The following is a 21895-nucleotide window of genomic DNA, read 5'->3' on the forward strand; positions in this document are numbered from 1 at the left end:
AACATTTCACCTTTAAATAGAAAATTTATAATTTTTGTATATTTTTTTGTTTTGTTTAAGTAATAAAGAGCTTATTGATGTTTTTTCGAGTTATTTTCAGAAAGTTTTTTAACAGTTTTTCGATGTTTTTAAGGGTGTGTAGAGCCCAAGGTGGTTCGTTGTTGTTCTATGCTACCTTACCGTGATAAATATTAAGACTGAAAAAAAACATTTCCTTAGGGCTGGTTATCAAAAAATAAATGAAATTCATTTTTAAGATAGGTGTTTGGAAGTAAACCTTAAAATATTCAATAATTAAAATAACAATTTAAATAAATACTCAATAAATTTTAATAATAAAAAAAAATGAAAATCTAATCTCATTGAGTACTTTTTGTGGTCCTGAAAAGGACCGATTTGTACAAATAAAAGCGCATTGCTGCCACTTGAAGCCGTTTCAACTTAAGCACGCTCGCCGCGAATGCGACGGGCCAACTGAATGTCCTTGGGCATAATTGTGACTCGCTTAGCATGAATGGCACACAAGTTGGTGTCTTCAAAGAGACCAACCAAATAGGCTTCGCTAGCCTCCTGTAGAGCCATCACCGCCGAACTCTGGAATCGCAAGTCAGTCTTGAAGTCTTGAGCGATTTCACGCACCAGACGCTGGAAAGGCAGTTTGCGGATCAACAGCTCGGTACTTTTCTGGTAGCGGCGGATCTCACGCAGGGCCACAGTTCCGGGGCGATAGCGATGAGGCTTCTTCACGCCTCCGGTGGCTGGGGCGCTCTTACGAGCGGCTTTAGTAGCCAGTTGTTTGCGTGGCGCCTTGCCACCAGTCGATTTGCGAGCGGTTTGCTTGGTACGAGCCATTTTCAGTTTTCGCTTTCAATTCACTTCTGTTCACTTCACGTCTGAAACTAAAACACAGTGAACGTTCGGCGCGTCTGCTACCTACTTATATAGCAAATCGTGGAGGGTTGAACTGATCGAGAGAGAGGGAGATACAAGGCGTCTCGTTTGCCGAGCAAAGAGCAAGACAACATGTCGTTCGGACCCGCTCTGGTTTTCTGGGTTTAGGTATAAATAGGGGCACGTCGAAATTGTAGTCAGTTCTTCAGTGACTTTCGTTTCGTGCAGTGTTAACAGTAAAGAGTAGTGAAAAATGACTGGTCGCGGCAAAGGAGGCAAAGGCTTAGGAAAAGGTGGCGCAAAGCGTCATCGCAAAGTGTTGCGTGATAACATCCAGGGTATTACAAAGCCTGCTATCCGCCGTTTGGCTCGTCGTGGCGGAGTGAAGCGCATATCTGGACTTATTTACGAGGAAACACGCGGTGTTCTAAAGGTATTTTTGGAGAACGTTATCCGCGATGCAGTTACCTACACCGAACACGCCAAGAGGAAGACGGTCACAGCCATGGACGTTGTGTACGCCCTGAAAAGGCAAGGCCGCACCCTGTACGGTTTCGGCGGTTAAACAAATCGTACAGCAGCCTGTACATCAATAAGCAATCGGTCCTTTTCAGGACCACAAATTCATATTTTAAAGGAGATGAATTTTCAATTATATCTGTCTTTATTAGTTAAATGTATTTTTTTTTTAATATTAATATAGCCAATGCTCCAAAAATATTGGAAATATTAAACTGCACTCTTAAATGTAATGTTTGATTATTGTTGCCTGAAAGCAGACATCTGTTTTATTTAGCGCAGCTGCTGCTTTTGTGTCTTACAGACTTGTACTGAGGAACTGCCATGTTTAATTAAACGCTACTGCGAATGCATTCAGTTTCCGCTATGATTACCGATTACTAACAATACAGAGCCTTGGATCAGTTTTTATACCCTTGCAGAGCAAAGGGTATTATAATTTTGGCCAGAAGTTTGCAACGCAGTGAAGGAGACACCTCAGACCCCACAAAGTATATATATTCTTGATCAGCATCACGAGCAGAGTCGGAATACGTCTGTACGTCTGTCCGTCTGTCCGTCTGTCCGTCTGTCCGTTTCTGCCTAAACTAGTCTCTCAGTTTTAAAGCTATCTCGATGAAACTTTCCCAAAATGTGTGTAGTTATTGCACGCAGTATATAAGTCGGAACGGGCCGGATCGGCCGACTATATCGGATAGCTCCCATACGAGAGAATGAAATAAAAAATTCTTACTCCGTTGTTTTTGATCAGATCGACTTGATTCCTTCTAGATGGCGTTTTCTAACTGCTATTGAATTTCTGATTAAATTTTATCAAAATCGGATAACTCTATCATATAGCTCCCATAGGAGAGATCAAAAAATATATATATAAATAATGGAAAAAAATTATAATGTCGTTCTTTTCAATGCCACGACCATGATTTTTGGAACATAAAGTTTTTTAATTACTCTCAAATCAAGAAAAAAAATTTCATAAAAATCGGAGTACTATATCATATAGCTGCCATAGGAAAGATCGAAAAATCTATTTAGAAATAAGAGAAATAGAATTATAACCTTGTTGTTTTTCATCAGACAATCATGATTTTTGGAATATAGAGTTTTCTAATGAGTCTTGAGTTACAAATTTAATTTCTTCAAAATCGGACAACTATATCATATAGCTGTCATATGAACAACATGGAAAAATAATAGAAAAATCGTCATAGATTCGATGTTTTAGCCTTTATGTATTTTGTTAGACAGATTTAATGACTGCAAGGGTATATAAGCTTCGGCTTGCCGAAGCTAGCTTCCTTTCTTGTTTTTTTGTTAGTCTTGCACGTGGCACTGTTAACGAAGTATTCCAATTTTAATCGGAGTTAAAAACATTAAAAAAATATATTGGCAAAAGCTAATACTGATTCTTATTCTATAATATCTCTATAAGCATTTGAAAATCTTAACAATTCTTTGTTTAAAACTTGGTCGTCCTGAAAAGGACGGTTGGGTTTTTGTTATGTACATGACGAAGTCGCTCTCCTTCGTTTTTAGAACGTTTAAGCCTTCTTCTCGGTCTTTTTGGGCAACAGAACAGCTTGGATGTTGGGCAACACTCCACCCTGTGCAATGGTTACGCCAGAGAGCAGTTTGTTCAACTCCTCGTCGTTGCGGATGGCCAGCTGCAGATGACGCGGAATGATCCTAGTCTTCTTGTTGTCACGAGCTGCATTGCCAGCCAACTCGAGAACCTCAGCGGCCAGATATTCCATCACGGCAGCCAGATAAACTGGAGCGCCGGCACCAACACGCTCGGCATAGTTTCCCTTGCGAAGCAGACGGTGAATACGGCCCACTGGGAACTGAAGACCAGCACGGTTGGAGCGGGACTTTGCCTTTCCCTTCACTTTGCCACCTTTTCCACGACCAGACATTTTGCTTTACTTCTCACTAAATTCACTTTTCACACGGGAAACAAATGTTTGTGAGCCAGGCAGCTGGCGGCCAGACATTTATACTTTTTCGACCGACAGCGCGTTCGTTTAGGGGTGGATTGTGCCTAGGTCCGAAGAGATTGTTCGAAAAAAAGTATAAGGCGCAACGCACTGGGCGTCCATTATAACCAGTGAACTGTGTTTGTGAAGTGAGAAAATGCCGCCGAAAACAAGTGGAAAGGCAGCCAAGAAGGCTGGCAAGGCTCAGAAGAATATCACCAAGAACGACAAGAAGAAGAAGCGTAAGAGGAAGGAGAGCTACGCCATCTACATTTACAAGGTCCTGAAGCAGGTCCACCCTGACACTGGTATTTCGTCGAAGGCGATGAGCATCATGAACAGCTTTGTGAATGATATCTTCGAGCGCATTGCTGCCGAGGCTTCTCGCCTGGCTCACTACAACAAGCGCTCGACCATTACCAGTCGGGAAATTCAAACGGCCGTACGCTTGCTCCTGCCGGGAGAGTTGGCCAAGCACGCTGTCAGTGAGGGAACCAAGGCTGTCACCAAGTACACCAGCTCCAAGTAATTTTCTCTCGCTATGGATGCAAAGAAATATCAAAAACGGCCCTTTTCAGGGCCACAAAAATGTTTACCAAAGAAAGTACATTTTCAATATTCAATTTTTCAGCAATTCCTGCCAAGGAGATAATACATAACATGTTAATATAAGCTGGACTTTTCTTTTGTTTTATTTGATCTTCAGACTAATCTGATTAATCTTTGCCAGTACCAAAGTCTGATTTTATTGACTTACTTATAATGTTGATAAACATTATGGTGCTCACTGCGAAAATCAGTAAATTTAGTTTAACAGACAATAGCAAAACGCAATAAACAATTAATAATATATGACATTAAAATGTCGAATTGAAAGATTATTTCTCTTAAAGACTTAGTTTGTAGCCCTGAAAAGGGCTTGTTTAAACGAATCTCAGATTTCGAAATCTGAAATTGCGACTGTACAGCGACATCGAGCGTGTACGCAGTTTATTTCTTGGCTGCCGTTGTTTTTGCTTTCGGCTTTTTAGCGGTAGCGGGAGCAACTGCCTTCTTCACCACCTTTTTGGGCTTGGCAGAAGCCGCCGGCTTGGCTTTTGGTGCTTTGGCGGCTGCCTTTGGCTTTGCTGAAGTAGACTTGGCTTTTGCTGCTGCTGCTGGCTTTGCCTTAACGGTTCCCGTTTTCTTGGCATCCTTCGCCTTTGCCTTCTCGGTTTTCTTTTTCTCGGCGGTCTTTTTGGTGGCCACAGCCTTCTTTGCCTTGGGCTTCTTCTCAGCAGCTCCGGCAGCTTTCTTAGTGGTGGCTCCAGCTCCGGCCTTCTTGGCGACTACTTTCTTGCTTTTCACTTTCTTTTCAGCAGACGTAGCTTTAGGCTTGGGATCCTTTTTGGCGGAGGCCGATAGTTTAAATGAACCAGACGCACCTTTTCCTTTTGTTTGGATCAGTTTTCCGTTGACCACGGCAGATTTCAAATACTTTTTGATGAATGGAGCCAGTTTCTGGGCATCGCATTTGTAAGTGGCAGTGATATATTTCTTAATTGCAAGGAGAGACGAGCCGCCACGTTCTTTCAAGTTCTTGATAGAGGCGTCTACCATTTGCTGTGTTGGTGGGTGAGATGGTGGCGCGGCGACCTTCTTTGCCTTTGCGGCAGTGGATCCAGAAGCCTTTTTGGCGGCCACCTTCTTCTCAACTGGCGCTGGTGGGGCAGCCACTGGGGAAGCGGACGTCGCAACTGCAGAATCAGACATTTTTCTTCACTAAAATACACTTTTTTGCTTAGAAAATGGCGCGCGCGTTTGTTGCCGACCTCCTTCGTTCGAATGAGAAGCGAGGAGGAGAGCACTTCAACTCTGGGTATCCAATCAGTCATTTGCTCTGCTAATGTTTGCTTGAAGTAAAAACTTAATTCTTTTATTTCGTTCGTTTAGGTCTTAAATTCAATTAATGTTTTTGTTCTGTTGTATGCTCAAATATTCCATTAAGCAATTAGAAATGTAAAAATTGTAATGTCTAGTTTTAGTGCATTTTTATTACAGCTCGAACTTGAACATTAACATACGTAACATGAGCATTTTATTTAAAAACATAGTTTTTAATTTGAATTCTTTCTTATATATTAATATTAAATAACACAAAGGAAAATTTAAACTTTTAACTTTAAGAATCAATTAACAAATAACCACATTTCTTAAGTTAAGGTATTTTATAACACGTTTTAGTTTGACCTTATGCTACATAAAAAGTTGTCTATGAGAATACGTCAGGCAATAGTTATAAAAATTAAAAAAATATAAATATTTTAAAATTGTTAAGGTATTTGTTTTTATCTTCAATATATCATGAATATGCTTCAATACAGACTTGATTTAAAACATTATTATAAACGGTTTATCCAAGATGGCTTCCCTTGTATCCTATACAAAGGCATGATTAGGGTCACTGTCAAGTTAACATAAAAAAAAAAAAAATATTTTAACTGTTTCCATTGTAGTTTTTGTTTGTTAAATATATAAAAGACTCGTTAACATGTCTGAATTTTTTCTTTAAGGTTTTCAAAAGTTTTTCGATTTTTTAAGGAGGTTTAAAATCTGTTACGTTTCGTGTACCAATAGTGCCACTTCAAAAAATGTTCTCTTTATAGTTCTTCATATAAAATCTAATTTTAATATTTTCCAAAGCATTTTATGTTTTATGTAACAAATAGAGCGAATATAAACTTGTCTGACTGATTTTTATAAAGTTTTTACCCTTTTTCGATTTTTGAATGGTGTTTGAAGTACAATGTAGTTGCAACTTGCTACTACACACTATGTGTCGCTATTAATATGAAATATAAATTAGTTTTTTTATTTTTAGCATTTTTAATCTCGTTTAACAAATAAACTCCTCACAAACTAACTTTTCAGTAGGTTTTCAAAATTTTTATTTTGATTTTTCAAAGATGTTTGAGATCCACGGTAGTTCGTGGTTGTTCAACAAAACCTAATCTTGTTTACTGCAGTGAAGAATTAACATTTCACCTTTAAATAGAAAATTTATAATTTTTGTATATTTTTTTGTTTTGTTTAAGTAATAAAGAGCTTATTGATGTTTTTTCGAGTTATTTTCTGAAAGTTTTTTAACAGTTTTTCGATGTTTTTAAGGGTGTGTAGAGCCCAAGGTGGTTCGTTGTTGTTCTATGCTACCTTACCGTGATAAATATTAAGACTGAAAAAAAACATTTCCTTAGGCTGGTTATCAAAAAATAAATGAAATTCATTTTTAAGATAGGTGTTTGGAAGTAAACCTTAAAATATTCAATAATTAAAATAACAATTTAAATAAATACTCAATAAATTTTAATAATAAAAAAAAATGAAAATCTAATCTCATTGAGTACTTTTTGTGGTCCTGAAAAGGACCGATTTGTACAAATAAAAGCGCATTGCTGCCACTTGAAGCCGTTTCAACTTAAGCACGCTCGCCGCGAATGCGACGGGCCAACTGAATGTCCTTGGGCATAATTGTGACTCGCTTAGCATGAATGGCACACAAGTTGGTGTCTTCAAAGAGACCAACCAAATAGGCTTCGCTAGCCTCCTGTAGAGCCATCACCGCCGAACTCTGGAATCGCAAGTCAGTCTTGAAGTCTTGAGCGATTTCACGCACCAGACGCTGGAAAGGCAGTTTGCGGATCAACAGCTCGGTACTTTTCTGGTAGCGGCGGATCTCACGCAGGGCCACAGTTCCGGGGCGATAGCGATGAGGCTTCTTCACGCCTCCGGTGGCTGGGGCGCTCTTACGAGCGGCTTTAGTAGCCAGTTGTTTGCGTGGCGCCTTGCCACCAGTCGATTTGCGAGCCGTTTGCTTGGTACGAGCCATTTTCAGTTTTCGCTTTCAATTCACTTCTGTTCACTTCACGTCTGAAACTAAAACACAGTGAACTTTCGGCGCGTCTGCTACCTACTTATATAGCAAATCGTGGAGGGTTGAACTGATCGAGAGAGCAAAAGAGCGAGAGGGAAACACAAGGCGTCTCGTTTGCCGAGCAAAGAGCAAGACAACATGTCGTTCGGACCCGCTCTGATTTTCTGGGTTTAGGTATAAATAGGGGCACGTCGAAATTGTAGTCAGTTCTTCAGTGACTTTCGTTTCGTGCAGTGTTAACAGTAAAGAGTAGTGAAAAATGACTGGTCGCGGCAAAGGAGGCAAAGGCTTAGGAAAAGGTGGCGCAAAGCGTCATCGCAAAGTGTTGCGTGATAACATCCAGGGTATTACAAAGCCTGCTATCCGCCGTTTGGCTCGTCGTGGCGGAGTGAAGCGCATATCTGGACTTATTTACGAGGAAACACGCGGTGTTCTAAAGGTATTTTTGGAGAACGTTATCCGCGATGCAGTTACCTACACCGAACACGCCAAGAGGAAGACGGTCACAGCCATGGACGTTGTGTACGCCCTGAAAAGGCAAGGCCGCACCCTGTACGGTTTCGGCGGTTAAACAAATCGTACAGCAGCCTGCACATCAATAAGCAATCGGTCCTTTTCAGGACCACAAATTCATATTTTAAAGGAGATGAATTTTCAATTATATCTGTCTTTATTAGTTAAATGTATTTTTTTTTAATATTAATATAGCCAATGCTCCAAAAATATTGGAAATATTAAACTGCACTCTTAAATGTAATGTTTGATTATTGTTGCCTGAAAGCAGACATCTGTTTTATTTTGCGCAGCTGCTGCTTTTGTGTCTTACAGACTTGTACTGAGGAACTGCCATGTTTAATTAAACGCTACTGCGAATGCATTCAGTTTCCGCTATGATTACCGATTACTAACAATACAGAGCCTTGGATCAGTTTTTTTTTTGTTAGTCTTGCACGTGGCACTGTTAACGAAGTATTCCAATTTTAATCGGAGTTAAAAACATTAAAAAAATATATTGGCAAAAGCTAATACTGATTCTTATTCTATAATATCTCTATAAGCATTTGAAAATCTTAACAATTCTTTGTTTAAAACTTGGTCGTCCTGAAAAGGACGGTTGGGTTTTTGTTATGTACATGACGAAGTCGCTCTCCTTCGTTTTTAGAACGTTTAAGCCTTCTTCTCGGTCTTTTTGGGCAACAGAACAGCTTGGATGTTGGGCAACACTCCACCCTGTGCAATGGTTACGCCAGAGAGCAGTTTGTTCAACTCCTCGTCGTTGCGGATGGCCAGCTGCAGATGACGCGGAATGATCCTAGTCTTCTTGTTGTCACGAGCTGCATTGCCAGCCAACTCGAGAACCTCAGCGGCCAGATATTCCATCACGGCAGCCAGATAAACTGGAGCGCCGGCACCAACACGCTCGGCATAGTTTCCCTTGCGAAGCAGACGGTGAATACGGCCCACTGGGAACTGAAGACCAGCACGGTTGGAGCGGGACTTTGCCTTTCCCTTCACTTTGCCACCTTTTCCACGACCAGACATTTTGCTTTACTTCTCACTAAATTCACTTTTCACACGGGAAACAAATGTTTGTGAGCCAGGCAGCTGGCGGCCAGACATTTATACTTTTTCGACCGACAGCGCGTTCGTTTAGGGGTGGATTGTGCCTTGGGCCGAAGAGTTTGTTCGAAAAAAAGTATAAGACGAACGCACGAACTGGGCTCCCATTATAACCAGTGAACTGTGTTTGTGAAGTGAGAAAATGCCGCCGAAAACAAGTGGAAAGGCAGCCAAGAAGGCTGGCAAGGCTCAGAAGAATATCACCAAGAACGACAAGAAGAAGAAGCGTAAGAGGAAGGAGAGCTACGCCATCTACATTTACAAGGTCCTGAAGCAGGTCCACCCTGATACTGGTATTTCGTCGAAGGCGATGAGCATCATGAACAGCTTTGTGAATGATATCTTCGAGCGCATTGCTGCCGAGGCTTCTCGCCTGGCTCACTACAACAAGCGCTCGACCATTACCAGTCGGGAAATTCAAACGGCCGTACGCTTGCTCCTGCCGGGAGAGTTGGCCAAGCACGCTGTCAGTGAGGGAACCAAGGCTGTCACCAAGTACACCAGCTCCAAGTAATTTTCTCTCGCTATGGATGCAAAGAAATATCAAAAACGGCCCTTTTCAGGGCCACAAAAATGTTTACCAAAGAAAGTACATTTTCAATATTCAATTTTTCAGCAATTCCTGCCAAGGAGATAATACATAACATGTTAATATAAGCTGGACTTTTCTTTTGTTTTATTTGATCTTCAGACTAATCTGATTAATCTTTGCCAGTACCAAAGTCTGATTTTATTGACTTACTTATAATGTTGATAAACATTATGGTGCTCACTGCGAAAATCAGTAAATTTAGTTTAACAGACAATAGCAAAACGCAATAAACAATTAATAATATATGACATTAAAATGTCGAATTGAAAGATTATTTCTCTTAAAGACTTAGTTTGTAGCCCTGAAAAGGGCTTGTTTAAACGAATCTCAGATTTCGAAATCTGAAATTGCGACTGTACAGCGACATCGAGCGTGTACGCAGTTTATTTCTTGGCTGCCGTTGTTTTTGCTTTCGGCTTTTTAGTGGTAGCGGGAGCAACTGCCTTCTTCACCACCTTTTTGGGCTTGGCAGAAGCCGCCGGCTTGGCTTTTGGTGCTTTGGCGGCTGCCTTTGGCTTTGCTGAAGTAGACTTGGCTTTTGCTGCTGCTGCTGGCTTTGCCTTAACGGTTCCCGTTTTCTTGGCATCCTTCGCCTTTGCCTTCTCGGTTTTCTTTTTCTCGGCGGTCTTTTTGGTGGCCACAGCCTTCTTTGCCTTGGGCTTCTTCTCAGCAGCTCCGGCAGCTTTCTTAGTGGTGGCTCCAGCTCCGGCCTTCTTGGCGACTACTTTCTTGCTTTTCACTTTCTTTTCAGCAGACGTAGCTTTAGGCTTGGGATCCTTTTTGGCGGAGGCCGATAGTTTAAATGAACCAGACGCACCTTTTCCTTTTGTTTGGATCAGTTTTCCGTTGACCACGGCAGATTTCAAATACTTTTTGATGAATGGAGCCAGTTTCTGGGCATCGCATTTGTAAGTGGCAGTGATATATTTCTTAATTGCAAGGAGAGACGAGCCGCCACGTTCTTTCAAGTTCTTGATAGAGGCGTCTACCATTTGCTGTGTTGGTGGGTGAGATGGTGGCGCGGCGACCTTCTTTGCCTTTGCGGCAGTGGATCCAGAAGCCTTTTTGGCGGCCACCTTCTTCTCAACTGGCGCTGGTGGGGCAGCCACTGGGGAAGCGGACGTCGCAACTGCAGAATCAGACATTTTTCTTCACTAAAATACACTTTTTTGCTTAGAAAATGGCGCGCGCGTTTGTTGCCGACCTCCTTCGTTCGAATGAGAAGCGAGGAGGAGAGCACTTCAACTCTGGGTATCCAATCAGTCATTTGCTCTGCTAATGTTTGCTTGAAGTAAAAACTTAATTCTTTTATTTCGTTCGTTTAGGTCTTAAATTCAATTAATGTTTTTGTTCTGTTGTATGCTCAAATATTCCATTAAGCAATTAGAAATGTAAAAATTGTAATGTCTAGTTTTAGTGCATTTTTATTACAGCTCGAACTTGAACATTAACATACGTAACATGAGCATTTTATTTAAAAACATAGTTTTTAATTTGAATTCTTTCTTATATATTAATATTAAATAACACAAAGGAAAATTTAAACTTTTAACTTTAAGAATCAATTAACAAATAACCACATTTCTTAAGTTAAGGTATTTTATAACACGTTTTAGTTTGACCTTATGCTACATAAAAAGTTGTCTATGAGAATACGTCAGGCAATAGTTATAGGAATTAAAAAAATATAAATCTTTTAAAATTGTTAAGGTATTTGTTTTTATCTTCAATATATCATGAATATGCTTCAATACAGACTTGATTTAAAACATTATTATAAACGGTTTATCCAAGATGGCCTCCCTTGTATCCTATACAAAGGCATGATTAGGGTCACTGTCAAGTTAACATAAAAAAAAAAAAATATTTTAACTGTTTCCATTGTAGTTTTTGTTTGTTAAATATATAAAAGACTCGTTAACATGTCTGAATTTTTTCTTTAAGGTTTTCAAAAGTTTTTCGATTTTTTAAGGAGGTTTAAAATCTGTTACGTTTCGTGTACCAATAGTGCCACTTCAAAAAATGTTCTCTTTATAGTTCTTCATATAAAATCTAATTTTAATATTTTCCAAAGCATTTTATGTTTTATGTAACAAATAGAGCGAATATAAACTTGTCTGACTGATTTTTATAAAGTTTTTACCCTTTTTCGATTTTTGAATGGTGTTTGAAGTACAATGTAGTTGCAACTTGCTACTACACACTATGTGTCGCTATTAATATGAAATATAAATTAGTTTTTTTATTTTTAGCATTTTTAATCTCGTTTAACAAATAAACTCCTCACAAACTAACTTTTCAGTAGGTTTTCAAAATTTTTATTTTGATTTTTCAAAGATGTTTGAGATCCACGGTAGTTCGTGGTTGTTCAACAAAACCTAATCTTGTTTACTGCAGTGAAGAATTAACATTTCACCTTTAAATAGAAAATTTATAATTTTTGTATATTTTTTTGTTTTGTTTAAGTAATAAAGAGCTTATTGATGTTTTTTCGAGTTATTTTCTGAAAGTTTTTTAACAGTTTTTCGATGTTTTTAAGGGTGTGTAGAGCCCAAGGTGGTTCGTTGTTGTTCTATGCTACCTTACCGTGATAAATATTAAGACTGAAAAAAAACATTTCCTTAGGCTGGTTATCAAAAAATAAATGAAATTCATTTTTAAGATAGGTGTTTGGAAGTAAACCTTAAAATATTCAATAATTAAAATAACAATTTAAATAAATACTCAATAAATTTTAATAATAAAAAAAAATGAAAATCTAATCTCATTGAGTACTTTTTGTGGTCCTGAAAAGGACCGATTTGTACAAATAAAAGCGCATTGCTGCCACTTGAAGCCGTTTCAACTTAAGCACGCTCGCCGCGAATGCGACGGGCCAACTGAATGTCCTTGGGCATAATTGTGACTCGCTTAGCATGAATGGCACACAAGTTGGTGTCTTCAAAGAGACCAACCAAATAGGCTTCGCTAGCCTCCTGTAGAGCCATCACCGCCGAACTCTGGAATCGCAAGTCAGTCTTGAAGTCTTGAGCGATTTCACGCACCAGACGCTGGAAAGGCAGTTTGCGGATCAACAGCTCGGTACTTTTCTGGTAGCGGCGGATCTCACGCAGGGCCACAGTTCCGGGGCGATAGCGATGAGGCTTCTTCACGCCTCCGGTGGCTGGGGCGCTCTTACGAGCGGCTTTAGTAGCCAGTTGTTTGCGTGGCGCCTTGCCACCAGTCGATTTGCGAGCCGTTTGCTTGGTACGAGCCATTTTCAGTTTTCGCTTTCAATTCACTTCTGTTCACTTCACGTCTGAAACTAAAACACAGTGAACTTTCGGCGCGTCTGCTACCTACTTATATAGCAAATCGTGGAGGGTTGAACTGATCGAGAGAGCAAAAGAGCGAGAGGGAAACACAAGGCGTCTCGTTTGCCGAGCAAAGAGCAAGACAACATGTCGTTCGGACCCGCTCTGATTTTCTGGGTTTAGGTATAAATAGGGGCACGTCGAAATTGTAGTCAGTTCTTCAGTGACTTTCGTTTCGTGCAGTGTTAACAGTAAAGAGTAGTGAAAAATGACTGGTCGCGGCAAAGGAGGCAAAGGCTTAGGAAAAGGTGGCGCAAAGCGTCATCGCAAAGTGTTGCGTGATAACATCCAGGGTATTACAAAGCCTGCTATCCGCCGTTTGGCTCGTCGTGGCGGAGTGAAGCGCATATCTGGACTTATTTACGAGGAAACACGCGGTGTTCTAAAGGTATTTTTGGAGAACGTTATCCGCGATGCAGTTACCTACACCGAACACGCCAAGAGGAAGACGGTCACAGCCATGGACGTTGTGTACGCCCTGAAAAGGCAAGGCCGCACCCTGTACGGTTTCGGCGGTTAAACAAATCGTACAGCAGCCTGTACATCAATAAGCAATCGGTCCTTTTCAGGACCACAAATTCATATTTTAAAGGAGATGAATTTTCAATTATATCTGTCTTTATTAGTTAAATGTATTTTTTTTTAATATTAATATAGCCAATGCTCCAAAAATATTGGAAATATTAAACTGCACTCTTAAATGTAATGTTTGATTATTGTTGCCTGAAAGCAGACATCTGTTTTATTTAGCGCAGCTGCTGCTTTTGTGTCTTACAGACTTGTACTGAGGAACTGCCATGTTTAATTAAACGCTACTGCGAATGCATTCAGTTTCCGCTATGATTACCGATTACTAACAATACAGAGCCTTGGATCAGTTTTTTTTTGTTAGTCTTGCACGTGGCACTGTTAACGAAGTATTCCAATTTTAATCGGAGTTAAAAACATTAAAAAAATATATTGGCAAAAGCTAATACTGATTCTTATTCTATAATATCTCTATAAGCATTTGAAAATCTTAACAATTCTTTGTTTAAAACTTGGTCGTCCTGAAAAGGACGGTTGGGTTTTTGTTATGTACATGACGAAGTCGCTCTCCTTCGTTTTTAGAACGTTTAAGCCTTCTTCTCGGTCTTTTTGGGCAACAGAACAGCTTGGATGTTGGGCAACACTCCACCCTGTGCAATGGTTACGCCAGAGAGCAGTTTGTTCAACTCCTCGTCGTTGCGGATGGCCAGCTGCAGATGACGCGGAATGATCCTAGTCTTCTTGTTGTCACGAGCTGCATTGCCAGCCAACTCGAGAACCTCAGCGGCCAGATATTCCATCACGGCAGCCAGATAAACTGGAGCGCCGGCACCAACACGCTCGGCATAGTTTCCCTTGCGAAGCAGACGGTGAATACGGCCCACTGGGAACTGAAGACCAGCACGGTTGGAGCGGGACTTTGCCTTTCCCTTCACTTTGCCACCTTTTCCACGACCAGACATTTTGCTTTACTTCTCACTAAATTCACTTTTCACACGGGAAACAAATGTTTGTGAGCCAGGCAGCTGGCGGCCAGACATTTATACTTTTTCGACCGACAGCGCGTTCGTTTAGGGGTGGATTGTGCCTTGGGCCGAAGAGTTTGTTCGAAAAAAAGTATAAGACGAACGCACGAACTGGGCTCCCATTATAACCAGTGAACTGTGTTTGTGAAGTGAGAAAATGCCGCCGAAAACAAGTGGAAAGGCAGCCAAGAAGGCTGGCAAGGCTCAGAAGAATATCACCAAGAACGACAAGAAGAAGAAGCGTAAGAGGAAGGAGAGCTACGCCATCTACATTTACAAGGTCCTGAAGCAGGTCCACCCTGATACTGGTATTTCGTCGAAGGCGATGAGCATCATGAACAGCTTTGTGAATGATATCTTCGAGCGCATTGCTGCCGAGGCTTCTCGCCTGGCTCACTACAACAAGCGCTCGACCATTACCAGTCGGGAAATTCAAACGGCCGTACGCTTGCTCCTGCCGGGAGAGTTGGCCAAGCACGCTGTCAGTGAGGGAACCAAGGCTGTCACCAAGTACACCAGCTCCAAGTAATTTTCTCTCGCTATGGATGCGTAGAAATATCAAAAACGGCCCTTTTCAGGGCCACAAAAATGTTTACCAAAGAAAGTACATTTTCAATATTAAATTTTTCAGCAATTCCTGCCAAGGAGATAATACATAACATGTTAATATAAGCTGGACTTTTCTTTTGTTTTATTTGATCTTCAGACTAATCTGATTAATCTTTGCCAGTACCAAAGTCTGATTTTATTGACTTTCTTATAATGTTGATAAACATTATGGTGCTCACTGCGAAGATCAGTAAATTTAATTTAACAGACAATAGCAAAACGCAATAAACAATTAATAATATGACATTAAAATGTCGAGTTGAAAGATTATTTCTCTTAAAGACTTAGTTTGTAGCCCTGAAAAGGGCTTGTTTAAATGAATCTCAGATTTCGAAATCTGAAATTGCGACTGTACAGCGACATCGAGCGTGTACGCAGTTTATTTCTTGGCTGCCGTTGTTTTTGCTTTCGGCTTTTTAGCGGTGGCGGGAGCAACTGCCTTCTTCACCACCTTTTTGGGCTTGGCAGAAGCCGCCGGCTTGGCTTTTGGTGCTTTGGCGGCTGCCTTTGGCTTTGCTGAAGTAGACTTGGCTTTTGCTGCTGCTGCTGGCTTTGCCTTAACGGTTCCCGTTTTCTTGGCATCCTTCGCCTTTGCCTTCTCGGTTTTCTTTTTCTCGGCGGTCTTTTTGGTGGCCACAGCCTTCTTTGCCTTGGGCTTCTTCTCAGCAGCTCCGGCAGCTTTCTTAGTGGTGGCTCCAGCTCCGGCCTTCTTGGCGACTACTTTCTTGCTTTTCACTTTCTTTTCAGCAGACGTAGCTTTAGGCTTGGGATCCTTTTTGGCGGAGGCCGATAGTTTAAATGAACCAGACGCACCTTTTCCTTTTGTTTGGATCAGTTTTCCGTTGACCACGGCAGATTTCAAATACTTTTTGATGAATGGAGCCAGTTTCTGGGCATCGCATTTGTAAGTGGCAGTGATATATTTCTTAATTGCAAGAAGAGACGAGCCGCCACGTTCTTTCAAGTTCTTGATAGAGGCGTCTACCATTTGCTGTGTTGGTGGGTGAGATGGTGGCGCGGCGACCTTCTTTGCCTTTGCGGCAGTGGATCCAGAAGCCTTTTTGGCGGCCACCTTCTTCTCAACTGGCGCTGGTGGGGCAGCCACTGGGGAAGCGGACGTCGCAACTGCAGAATCAGACATTTTTCTTCACTAAAATACACTTTTTTGCTTCGAAAATGGCGCGCGCGTTTGTTGCCGACCTCCTTCGTTCGAATGAGAAGCGAGGAGGAGAGCACTTCAACTCTGGGTATGCAATCAGTCATTTGCTCTGCTAATGTTTGCTTGAAGTAAAAACTTAATTTTTTTATTTTGTTCGTTTAGGTCTTAAATTCAATTAATGTTTTTGTTCTGTTGTATGCCCAAATATTCCATTAAGCAATTAGAAATGTAAAAATTGTAATGTCTAGTTTTAGTGCATTTTTATTACAGCTCGAACTTGAACATTGACATACGTAACATGAGCATTTTATTTAAAAACATAGTTTTTAATTTGAATTCTTTCTTATATATTAATATTAAATAACACAAAGGAAAATTTAAACTTTTAACTTTAAGAATCAATTAACAAATAACCACATTTCTTAAGTTAAGGTATTTTATAACACGTTTTAGTTTGACCTTATGCTACATAAAAAGTAGTCTATGAGAATACGTCAGGCAATAGTTTTAGGAATTAAAAAAATATAAATCTTTTAAAATTGTTAAGGTATTTGTTTTTATCTTCAAAATATCATGAATATGCTTCAATACAGACTTGATTTAAAACATTATTATAAACGGTTTATCCAAGATGGCTTCCCTTGTATCCTATACAAAGGCATGATTAGGGTCACTGTCAAGTTAACATAAAAAAAAAAAAATATTTTAACTGTTTCCATTGTAGTTTTTGTTTGTTAAATAAATAAAAGACTCGTTAACATGTCTGAATTTTTTCTTTAAGGTTTTCAAAAGTTTTTCGATTTTTTAAGGATGTTTAAAATCTGTTACGCTTCGTGTACCAATAGTACCACTTCAAAAAATGTTCTCTTTATAGTTCTTCATATAAAATCTAATTTTAATATTTTCCAAAGCATTTTATGTTTTATGTAACAAATAGAGCGAATATAAACTTGTCTGACTGATTTTTATAAAGTTTTTACCCTTTTTCGATTTTTGAATGGTGTTTGAAGTACAATGAAGTTGCAACTTGCTACTACACACTATGTGTCGCTATTAATATGAAATATAAATTAGTTTTTTATTTTTAGCATTTTTAATCTCGTTTAACAAATAAACTCCTCACAAACTAACTTTTCAGAAGGTTTTCAAAATTTTTATTTTGATTTTTCAAAGATGTTCGAGATCCACGGTAGTTCGTGGTTGTTCAACAAAACCTAATCTTGTTTACTGCAGTGAAGAATTAACATTTCACCTTTAAATAGAAAATTTATAATTTTTGTATATTTTTTTGTTTTTTTTAAGTAATAAAGAGCTTATTGATGTTTTTTCGAGTTATTTTCAGAAAGTTTTTTTAACAGTTTTTCGATGTTTTTAAGGGTGTGTAGAGCCCAAGGTGGTTCGTTGTTGTTCTATGCTACCTTACCGTGATAAATATTAAGACTGAAAAAAACATTTCCTTAGGCTGGTTATCAAAAAAAAAATGAAATCCATTTTTAAGATAGGTGTTAGGAAGTAAACCTTAAAATATTCAATAATTAAAATAACAATTTAAATAAATACTCAATAAATTTTAATAATAAAAAAAAAATGAAAATCTAATCTCATTGAGTACTTTTTGTGGTCCTGAAAAGGACCGATTTGTACAAATAAAAGCGCATTGCTGCCACTTGAAGCCGTTTCAACTTAAGCACGCTCGCCGCGAATGCGACGGGCCAACTGAATGTCCTTGGGCATAATTGTGACTCGCTTAGCATGAATGGCACACAAGTTGGTGTCTTCAAAGAGACCAACCAAATAGGCTTCGCTAGCCTCCTGCAGAGCCATCACCGCCGAGCTCTGGAATCGCAAGTCAGTCTTGAAGTCTTGAGCGATTTCACGCACCAGACGCTGGAAAGGCAGTTTGCGGATCAACAGCTCGGTACTTTTCTGGTAGCGGCGGATCTCACGCAGGGCCACAGTTCCGGGGCGATAGCGATGAGGCTTCTTCACGCCTCCGGTGGCTGGGGCGCTCTTACGAGCGGCTTTAGTAGCCAGTTGTTTGCGTGGCGCCTTGCCACCAGTCGATTTGCGAGCGGTTTGCTTGGTACGAGCCATTTTCAGTTTTCGCTTTCAATTCACTTCTGTTCACTTCACGTCTGAAACTAAAACACAGTGAACTTTCGGCGCGTCTGCTACCTACTTATATAGCAAATCGTGGAGGGTTGAACTGATCGAGAGAGCAAAAGAGCGAGAGGGAAACACAAGGCGTCTCGTTTGCCGAGCAAAGAGCAAGACAACATGTCGTTCGGACCCGCTCTGATTTTCTGGGTTTAGGTATAAATAGGGGCACGTCGAAATTGTAGTCAGTTCTTCAGTGACTTTCGTTTCGTGCAGTGTTAATAGTAAAGAGTAGTGAAAAATGACTGGTCGCGGCAAAGGAGGCAAAGGCTTGGGAAAAGGTGGCGCAAAGCGTCATCGCAAAGTGTTGCGTGATAACATCCAGGGTATTACAAAGCCAGCTATCCGCCGTTTGGCTCGTCGTGGCGGAGTGAAGCGCATATCTGGACTTATTTACGAGGAAACACGCGGTGTTCTAAAGGTATTTTTGGAGAACGTTATCCGCGATGCAGTTACCTACACCGAACACGCCAAGAGGAAGACGGTCACAGCCATGGACGTTGTGTACGCCCTGAAAAGGCAAGGCCGCACCCTGTACGGTTTCGGCGGTTAAACAAATCGTACAGCAGCCTGTACATCAATAAGCAATCAATCGGTCCTTTTCAGGACCACAAATTCATATTTTAAAGGAGATGAATTTTCAATTATATCTGTCTTTATTGGTTAAATGTACTTTTTTTAAATATTAATATAGCCAATGCTCAAAAAAAAAAACTGGAAATATTAAACTGCACTCTTAAATGTAATGTTTGATTATTGTTGCCTGAAAGCAGACATCTGTTTTATTTTGCGCAGCTGCTGCTTTTGTGTCTTGCAGACTGTACTGAGGAACTGCCATGTTTAATTAAACGCTACTGCGAATGCGTTCAGTTTCCGCTATGATTACCGATTACTAACAATACAGAGCCTTGGATCAGTTTTTTTTTTGTTTGTCTTGCACGTGGCACTGTTAACGAAGTATTCCAATTTTAATCGGAGTTAAAAACATTAAAAAAAAATATATTGGCGAAAGCTAATACTGATTCTTATTCTATAATATCTCTATATGCATTTGAAAATCTTAACAATTCTTTGTTCAAAACTTGGTCGTCCTGAAAAGGACGGTTGGGTTTTTGTTATGTACATGACGAAGTCGCTCTCCTTCGTTTTTAGAACGTTTAAGCCTTCTTCTCGGTCTTTTTGGGCAACAGAACAGCTTGGATGTTGGGCAACACTCCACCCTGTGCAATGGTTACGCCAGAGAGCAGTTTGTTCAACTCCTCGTCGTTGCGGATGGCCAGCTGCAGATGACGCGGAATGATCCTAGTCTTCTTGTTGTCACGAGCTGCATTGCCAGCCAACTCGAGAACCTCAGCGGCCAGATATTCCATCACGGCAGCCAGATAAACTGGAGCGCCGGCACCAACACGCTCGGCATAGTTTCCCTTGCGAAGCAGACGGTGAATACGGCCCACTGGGAACTGAAGACCAGCACGGTTGGAGCGGGACTTTGCCTTTCCCTTCACTTTGCCACCTTTTCCACGACCAGACATTTTGCTTTACTTCTCACTAAATTCACTTTTCACACGGGAAACAAATGTTTGTGAGCCAGGCAGCTGGCGGCCAGACATTTATACTTTTTCGACCGACAGCGCGTTCGTTTAGGGGTGGATTGTGCCTTGGGCCGAAGAGTTTGTTCGAAAAAAAGTATAAGACGAACGCACGAACTGGGCTCCCATTATAACCAGTGAACTGTGTTTGTGAAGTGAGAAAATGCCGCCGAAAACAAGTGGAAAGGCAGCCAAGAAGGCTGGCAAGGCCCAGAAGAATATTACCAAGAATGACAAGAAGAAGAAGCGTAAGAGGAAGGAGAGCTACGCCATCTACATTTACAAGGTCCTGAAGCAGGTCCACCCTGATACTGGTATTTCGTCGAAGGCGATGAGCATCATGAACAGCTTTGTGAATGATATCTTCGAGCGCATTGCTGCCGAGGCTTCTCGCCTGGCTCACTACAACAAGCGCTCGACCATTACCAGTCGGGAAATTCAAACGGCCGTACGCTTGCTCCTGCCGGGAGAGTTGGCCAAGCACGCTGTCAGTGAGGGAACCAAGGCTGTCACCAAGTACACCAGCTCCAAGTAATTTTCTCTCGCTATGGATGCGTAGAAATATCAAAAACGGCCCTTTTCAGGGCCACAAAAATGTTTACCAAAGAAAGTACATTTTCAATATTCAATTTTTCAGCAATTCCTGCCAAGGAGATAATATATAACATGTTAATATAAGTTGGACTTTTCTTTTGTTTTATTTGATCTTCAGACTAATCTGATTAATCTTTGCCAGTACCAAAGTCTGATTTTATTGACTTTCTTATAATGTTGATAAACATTATGGTGCTCACTGCGAAGATCAGTAAATTTAATTTAACAGACAATAGCAAAACGCAATAAACAATTAATAATATATGACATTAAAATGTCGAATTGAAAGATTATTTCTCTTAAAGACTTAGTTGTTTGTAGCCCTGAAAAGGGCTTGTTTAAATGAATCTCAGATTTCGAAATCTGAAATTGCGACTGTACAGCGACATGGAGCGTGTACGCAGTTTATTTCTTGGCTGCCGTTGTTTTTGCTTTCGGCTTTTTAGCGGTAGCGGGAGCAACTGCCTTCTTCACCACCTTTTTGGGCTTGGCAGAAGCCGCCGGCTTGGCTTTTGGTGCTTTGGCGGCTGCCTTTGGCTTTGCTGAAGTAGACTTGGCTTTTGCTGCTGCTGCTGGCTTTGCCTTAACGGTTCCCGTTTTCTTGGCATCCTTCGCCTTTGCCTTCTCGGTTTTCTTTTTCTCGGCGGTCTTTTTGGTGGCCACAGCCTTCTTTGCCTTGGGCTTCTTCTCAGCAGCTCCGGCAGCTTTCTTAGTGGTGGCTCCAGCTCCGGCCTTCTTGGCGACTACTTTCTTGCTTTTCACTTTCTTTTCAGCAGACGTAGCTTTAGGCTTGGGATCCTTTTTGGCGGAGGCCGATAGTTTAAATGAACCAGACGCACCTTTTCCTTTTGTTTGGATCAGTTTTCCGTTGACCACGGCAGATTTCAAATACTTTTTGATGAATGGAGCCAGTTTCTGGGCATCGCATTTGTAAGTGGCAGTGATATATTTCTTAATTGCAAGAAGAGACGAGCCGCCACGTTCTTTCAAGTTCTTGATAGAGGCGTCTACCATTTGCTGTGTTGGTGGGTGAGATGGTGGCACGGCGACCTTCTTTGCCTTTGCGGCAGTGGATCCAGAAGCCTTTTTGGCGGCCACCTTCTTCTCAACTGGCGCTGGTGGGGCAGCCACTGGGGAAGCGGACGTCGCAACTGCAGAATCAGACATTTTTCTTCACTAAAATACACTTTTTTGCTTCGAAAATGGCGCGCGCGTTTGTTGCCGACCTCGTTCGTTCGAATGAGAAGCGAGGAGGAGAGCACTTCAACTCTGGGTATGCAATCAGTCATTTGCTCTGCTAATGTTTGCTTGAAGTAAAAACTTATTTTTTTTATTTTGTTCGTTTAGGTCTTAAATTCAATTAATGTTTTTGT

At 40.7% G+C, this 21895-nt stretch overlaps 16 protein-coding genes across 16 annotated transcripts; 8 read left to right on the forward strand and 8 right to left on the reverse strand.

Moving 5' to 3' along the window:
* Window positions 1–1075: 1075 nt before the first annotated feature.
* On the forward strand, window positions 1076–1507 carry LOC122320555 (histone H4). The gene has a single exon (XM_043208714.1). It carries the CDS (start codon window positions 1145–1147, stop codon window positions 1454–1456), a length of 312 nt encoding a protein of 103 aa, XP_043064649.1. The 5' UTR covers window positions 1076–1144; the 3' UTR covers window positions 1457–1507.
* Window positions 1508–2883: 1376 nt separating this feature from the next.
* LOC108098086 (histone H2A) lies at window positions 2884–3380 on the reverse strand. Its single transcript, XM_017200794.2, has one exon. It carries the CDS (start codon window positions 3324–3326, stop codon window positions 2952–2954), a length of 375 nt encoding a protein of 124 aa, XP_017056283.2. The 5' UTR covers window positions 3327–3380; the 3' UTR covers window positions 2884–2951.
* A 138-nt stretch (window positions 3381–3518) lies between these two features.
* Window positions 3519–3964, forward strand: LOC122320542 (histone H2B). Its single transcript, XM_043208691.1, has one exon. It carries the CDS (start codon window positions 3544–3546, stop codon window positions 3913–3915), a length of 372 nt encoding a protein of 123 aa, XP_043064626.1. The 5' UTR covers window positions 3519–3543; the 3' UTR covers window positions 3916–3964.
* Window positions 3965–4293: 329 nt separating this feature from the next.
* On the reverse strand, window positions 4294–5181 carry LOC122320538 (histone H1-like). Its single transcript, XM_043208687.1, has one exon. The coding sequence runs from the start codon at window positions 5136–5138 to the stop codon at window positions 4377–4379; it is 762 nt and encodes a 253-aa protein (XP_043064622.1). The 5' UTR covers window positions 5139–5181; the 3' UTR covers window positions 4294–4376.
* A 2304-nt stretch (window positions 5182–7485) lies between these two features.
* LOC122320544 (histone H4) lies at window positions 7486–7918 on the forward strand. The gene has a single exon (XM_043208693.1). It carries the CDS (start codon window positions 7556–7558, stop codon window positions 7865–7867), a length of 312 nt encoding a protein of 103 aa, XP_043064628.1. The 5' UTR covers window positions 7486–7555; the 3' UTR covers window positions 7868–7918.
* A 477-nt stretch (window positions 7919–8395) lies between these two features.
* On the reverse strand, window positions 8396–8893 carry LOC122320540 (histone H2A). Its single transcript, XM_043208689.1, has one exon. The coding sequence runs from the start codon at window positions 8836–8838 to the stop codon at window positions 8464–8466; it is 375 nt and encodes a 124-aa protein (XP_043064624.1). The 5' UTR covers window positions 8839–8893; the 3' UTR covers window positions 8396–8463.
* Window positions 8894–9021: 128 nt separating this feature from the next.
* LOC122320541 (histone H2B) lies at window positions 9022–9479 on the forward strand. Its single transcript, XM_043208690.1, has one exon. The coding sequence runs from the start codon at window positions 9059–9061 to the stop codon at window positions 9428–9430; it is 372 nt and encodes a 123-aa protein (XP_043064625.1). The 5' UTR covers window positions 9022–9058; the 3' UTR covers window positions 9431–9479.
* Window positions 9480–9808: 329 nt separating this feature from the next.
* LOC122320539 (histone H1-like) lies at window positions 9809–10697 on the reverse strand. Its single transcript, XM_043208688.1, has one exon. It carries the CDS (start codon window positions 10651–10653, stop codon window positions 9892–9894), a length of 762 nt encoding a protein of 253 aa, XP_043064623.1. The 5' UTR covers window positions 10654–10697; the 3' UTR covers window positions 9809–9891.
* Window positions 10698–12999: 2302 nt separating this feature from the next.
* Window positions 13000–13432, forward strand: LOC122320543 (histone H4). Its single transcript, XM_043208692.1, has one exon. It carries the CDS (start codon window positions 13070–13072, stop codon window positions 13379–13381), a length of 312 nt encoding a protein of 103 aa, XP_043064627.1. The 5' UTR covers window positions 13000–13069; the 3' UTR covers window positions 13382–13432.
* Window positions 13433–13908: 476 nt separating this feature from the next.
* On the reverse strand, window positions 13909–14406 carry LOC122320502 (histone H2A). The gene has a single exon (XM_043208636.1). It carries the CDS (start codon window positions 14349–14351, stop codon window positions 13977–13979), a length of 375 nt encoding a protein of 124 aa, XP_043064571.1. The 5' UTR covers window positions 14352–14406; the 3' UTR covers window positions 13909–13976.
* Window positions 14407–14534: 128 nt separating this feature from the next.
* LOC122320503 (histone H2B) lies at window positions 14535–14992 on the forward strand. The gene has a single exon (XM_043208637.1). The coding sequence runs from the start codon at window positions 14572–14574 to the stop codon at window positions 14941–14943; it is 372 nt and encodes a 123-aa protein (XP_043064572.1). The 5' UTR covers window positions 14535–14571; the 3' UTR covers window positions 14944–14992.
* A 323-nt stretch (window positions 14993–15315) lies between these two features.
* LOC122320498 (histone H1-like) lies at window positions 15316–16209 on the reverse strand. Its single transcript, XM_043208626.1, has one exon. The coding sequence runs from the start codon at window positions 16162–16164 to the stop codon at window positions 15403–15405; it is 762 nt and encodes a 253-aa protein (XP_043064561.1). The 5' UTR covers window positions 16165–16209; the 3' UTR covers window positions 15316–15402.
* A 2304-nt stretch (window positions 16210–18513) lies between these two features.
* On the forward strand, window positions 18514–18947 carry LOC122320551 (histone H4). The gene has a single exon (XM_043208710.1). It carries the CDS (start codon window positions 18581–18583, stop codon window positions 18890–18892), a length of 312 nt encoding a protein of 103 aa, XP_043064645.1. The 5' UTR covers window positions 18514–18580; the 3' UTR covers window positions 18893–18947.
* A 481-nt stretch (window positions 18948–19428) lies between these two features.
* LOC122320548 (histone H2A) lies at window positions 19429–19929 on the reverse strand. Its single transcript, XM_043208707.1, has one exon. It carries the CDS (start codon window positions 19869–19871, stop codon window positions 19497–19499), a length of 375 nt encoding a protein of 124 aa, XP_043064642.1. The 5' UTR covers window positions 19872–19929; the 3' UTR covers window positions 19429–19496.
* A 124-nt stretch (window positions 19930–20053) lies between these two features.
* LOC122320549 (histone H2B) lies at window positions 20054–20512 on the forward strand. Its single transcript, XM_043208708.1, has one exon. The coding sequence runs from the start codon at window positions 20092–20094 to the stop codon at window positions 20461–20463; it is 372 nt and encodes a 123-aa protein (XP_043064643.1). The 5' UTR covers window positions 20054–20091; the 3' UTR covers window positions 20464–20512.
* Window positions 20513–20844: 332 nt separating this feature from the next.
* LOC122320547 (histone H1-like) lies at window positions 20845–21737 on the reverse strand. The gene has a single exon (XM_043208706.1). The coding sequence runs from the start codon at window positions 21687–21689 to the stop codon at window positions 20928–20930; it is 762 nt and encodes a 253-aa protein (XP_043064641.1). The 5' UTR covers window positions 21690–21737; the 3' UTR covers window positions 20845–20927.
* Between the last annotated feature and the right edge of the window lie 158 nt (window positions 21738–21895).

The sequence above is a fragment of the Drosophila ficusphila genome, unplaced genomic scaffold (assembly GCF_018152265.1).
Source record: "Drosophila ficusphila isolate 14025-0441.05 unplaced genomic scaffold, ASM1815226v1 contig_607, whole genome shotgun sequence".
NCBI classification, from domain to species: Eukaryota; Metazoa; Arthropoda; class Insecta; order Diptera; family Drosophilidae; genus Drosophila; species Drosophila ficusphila.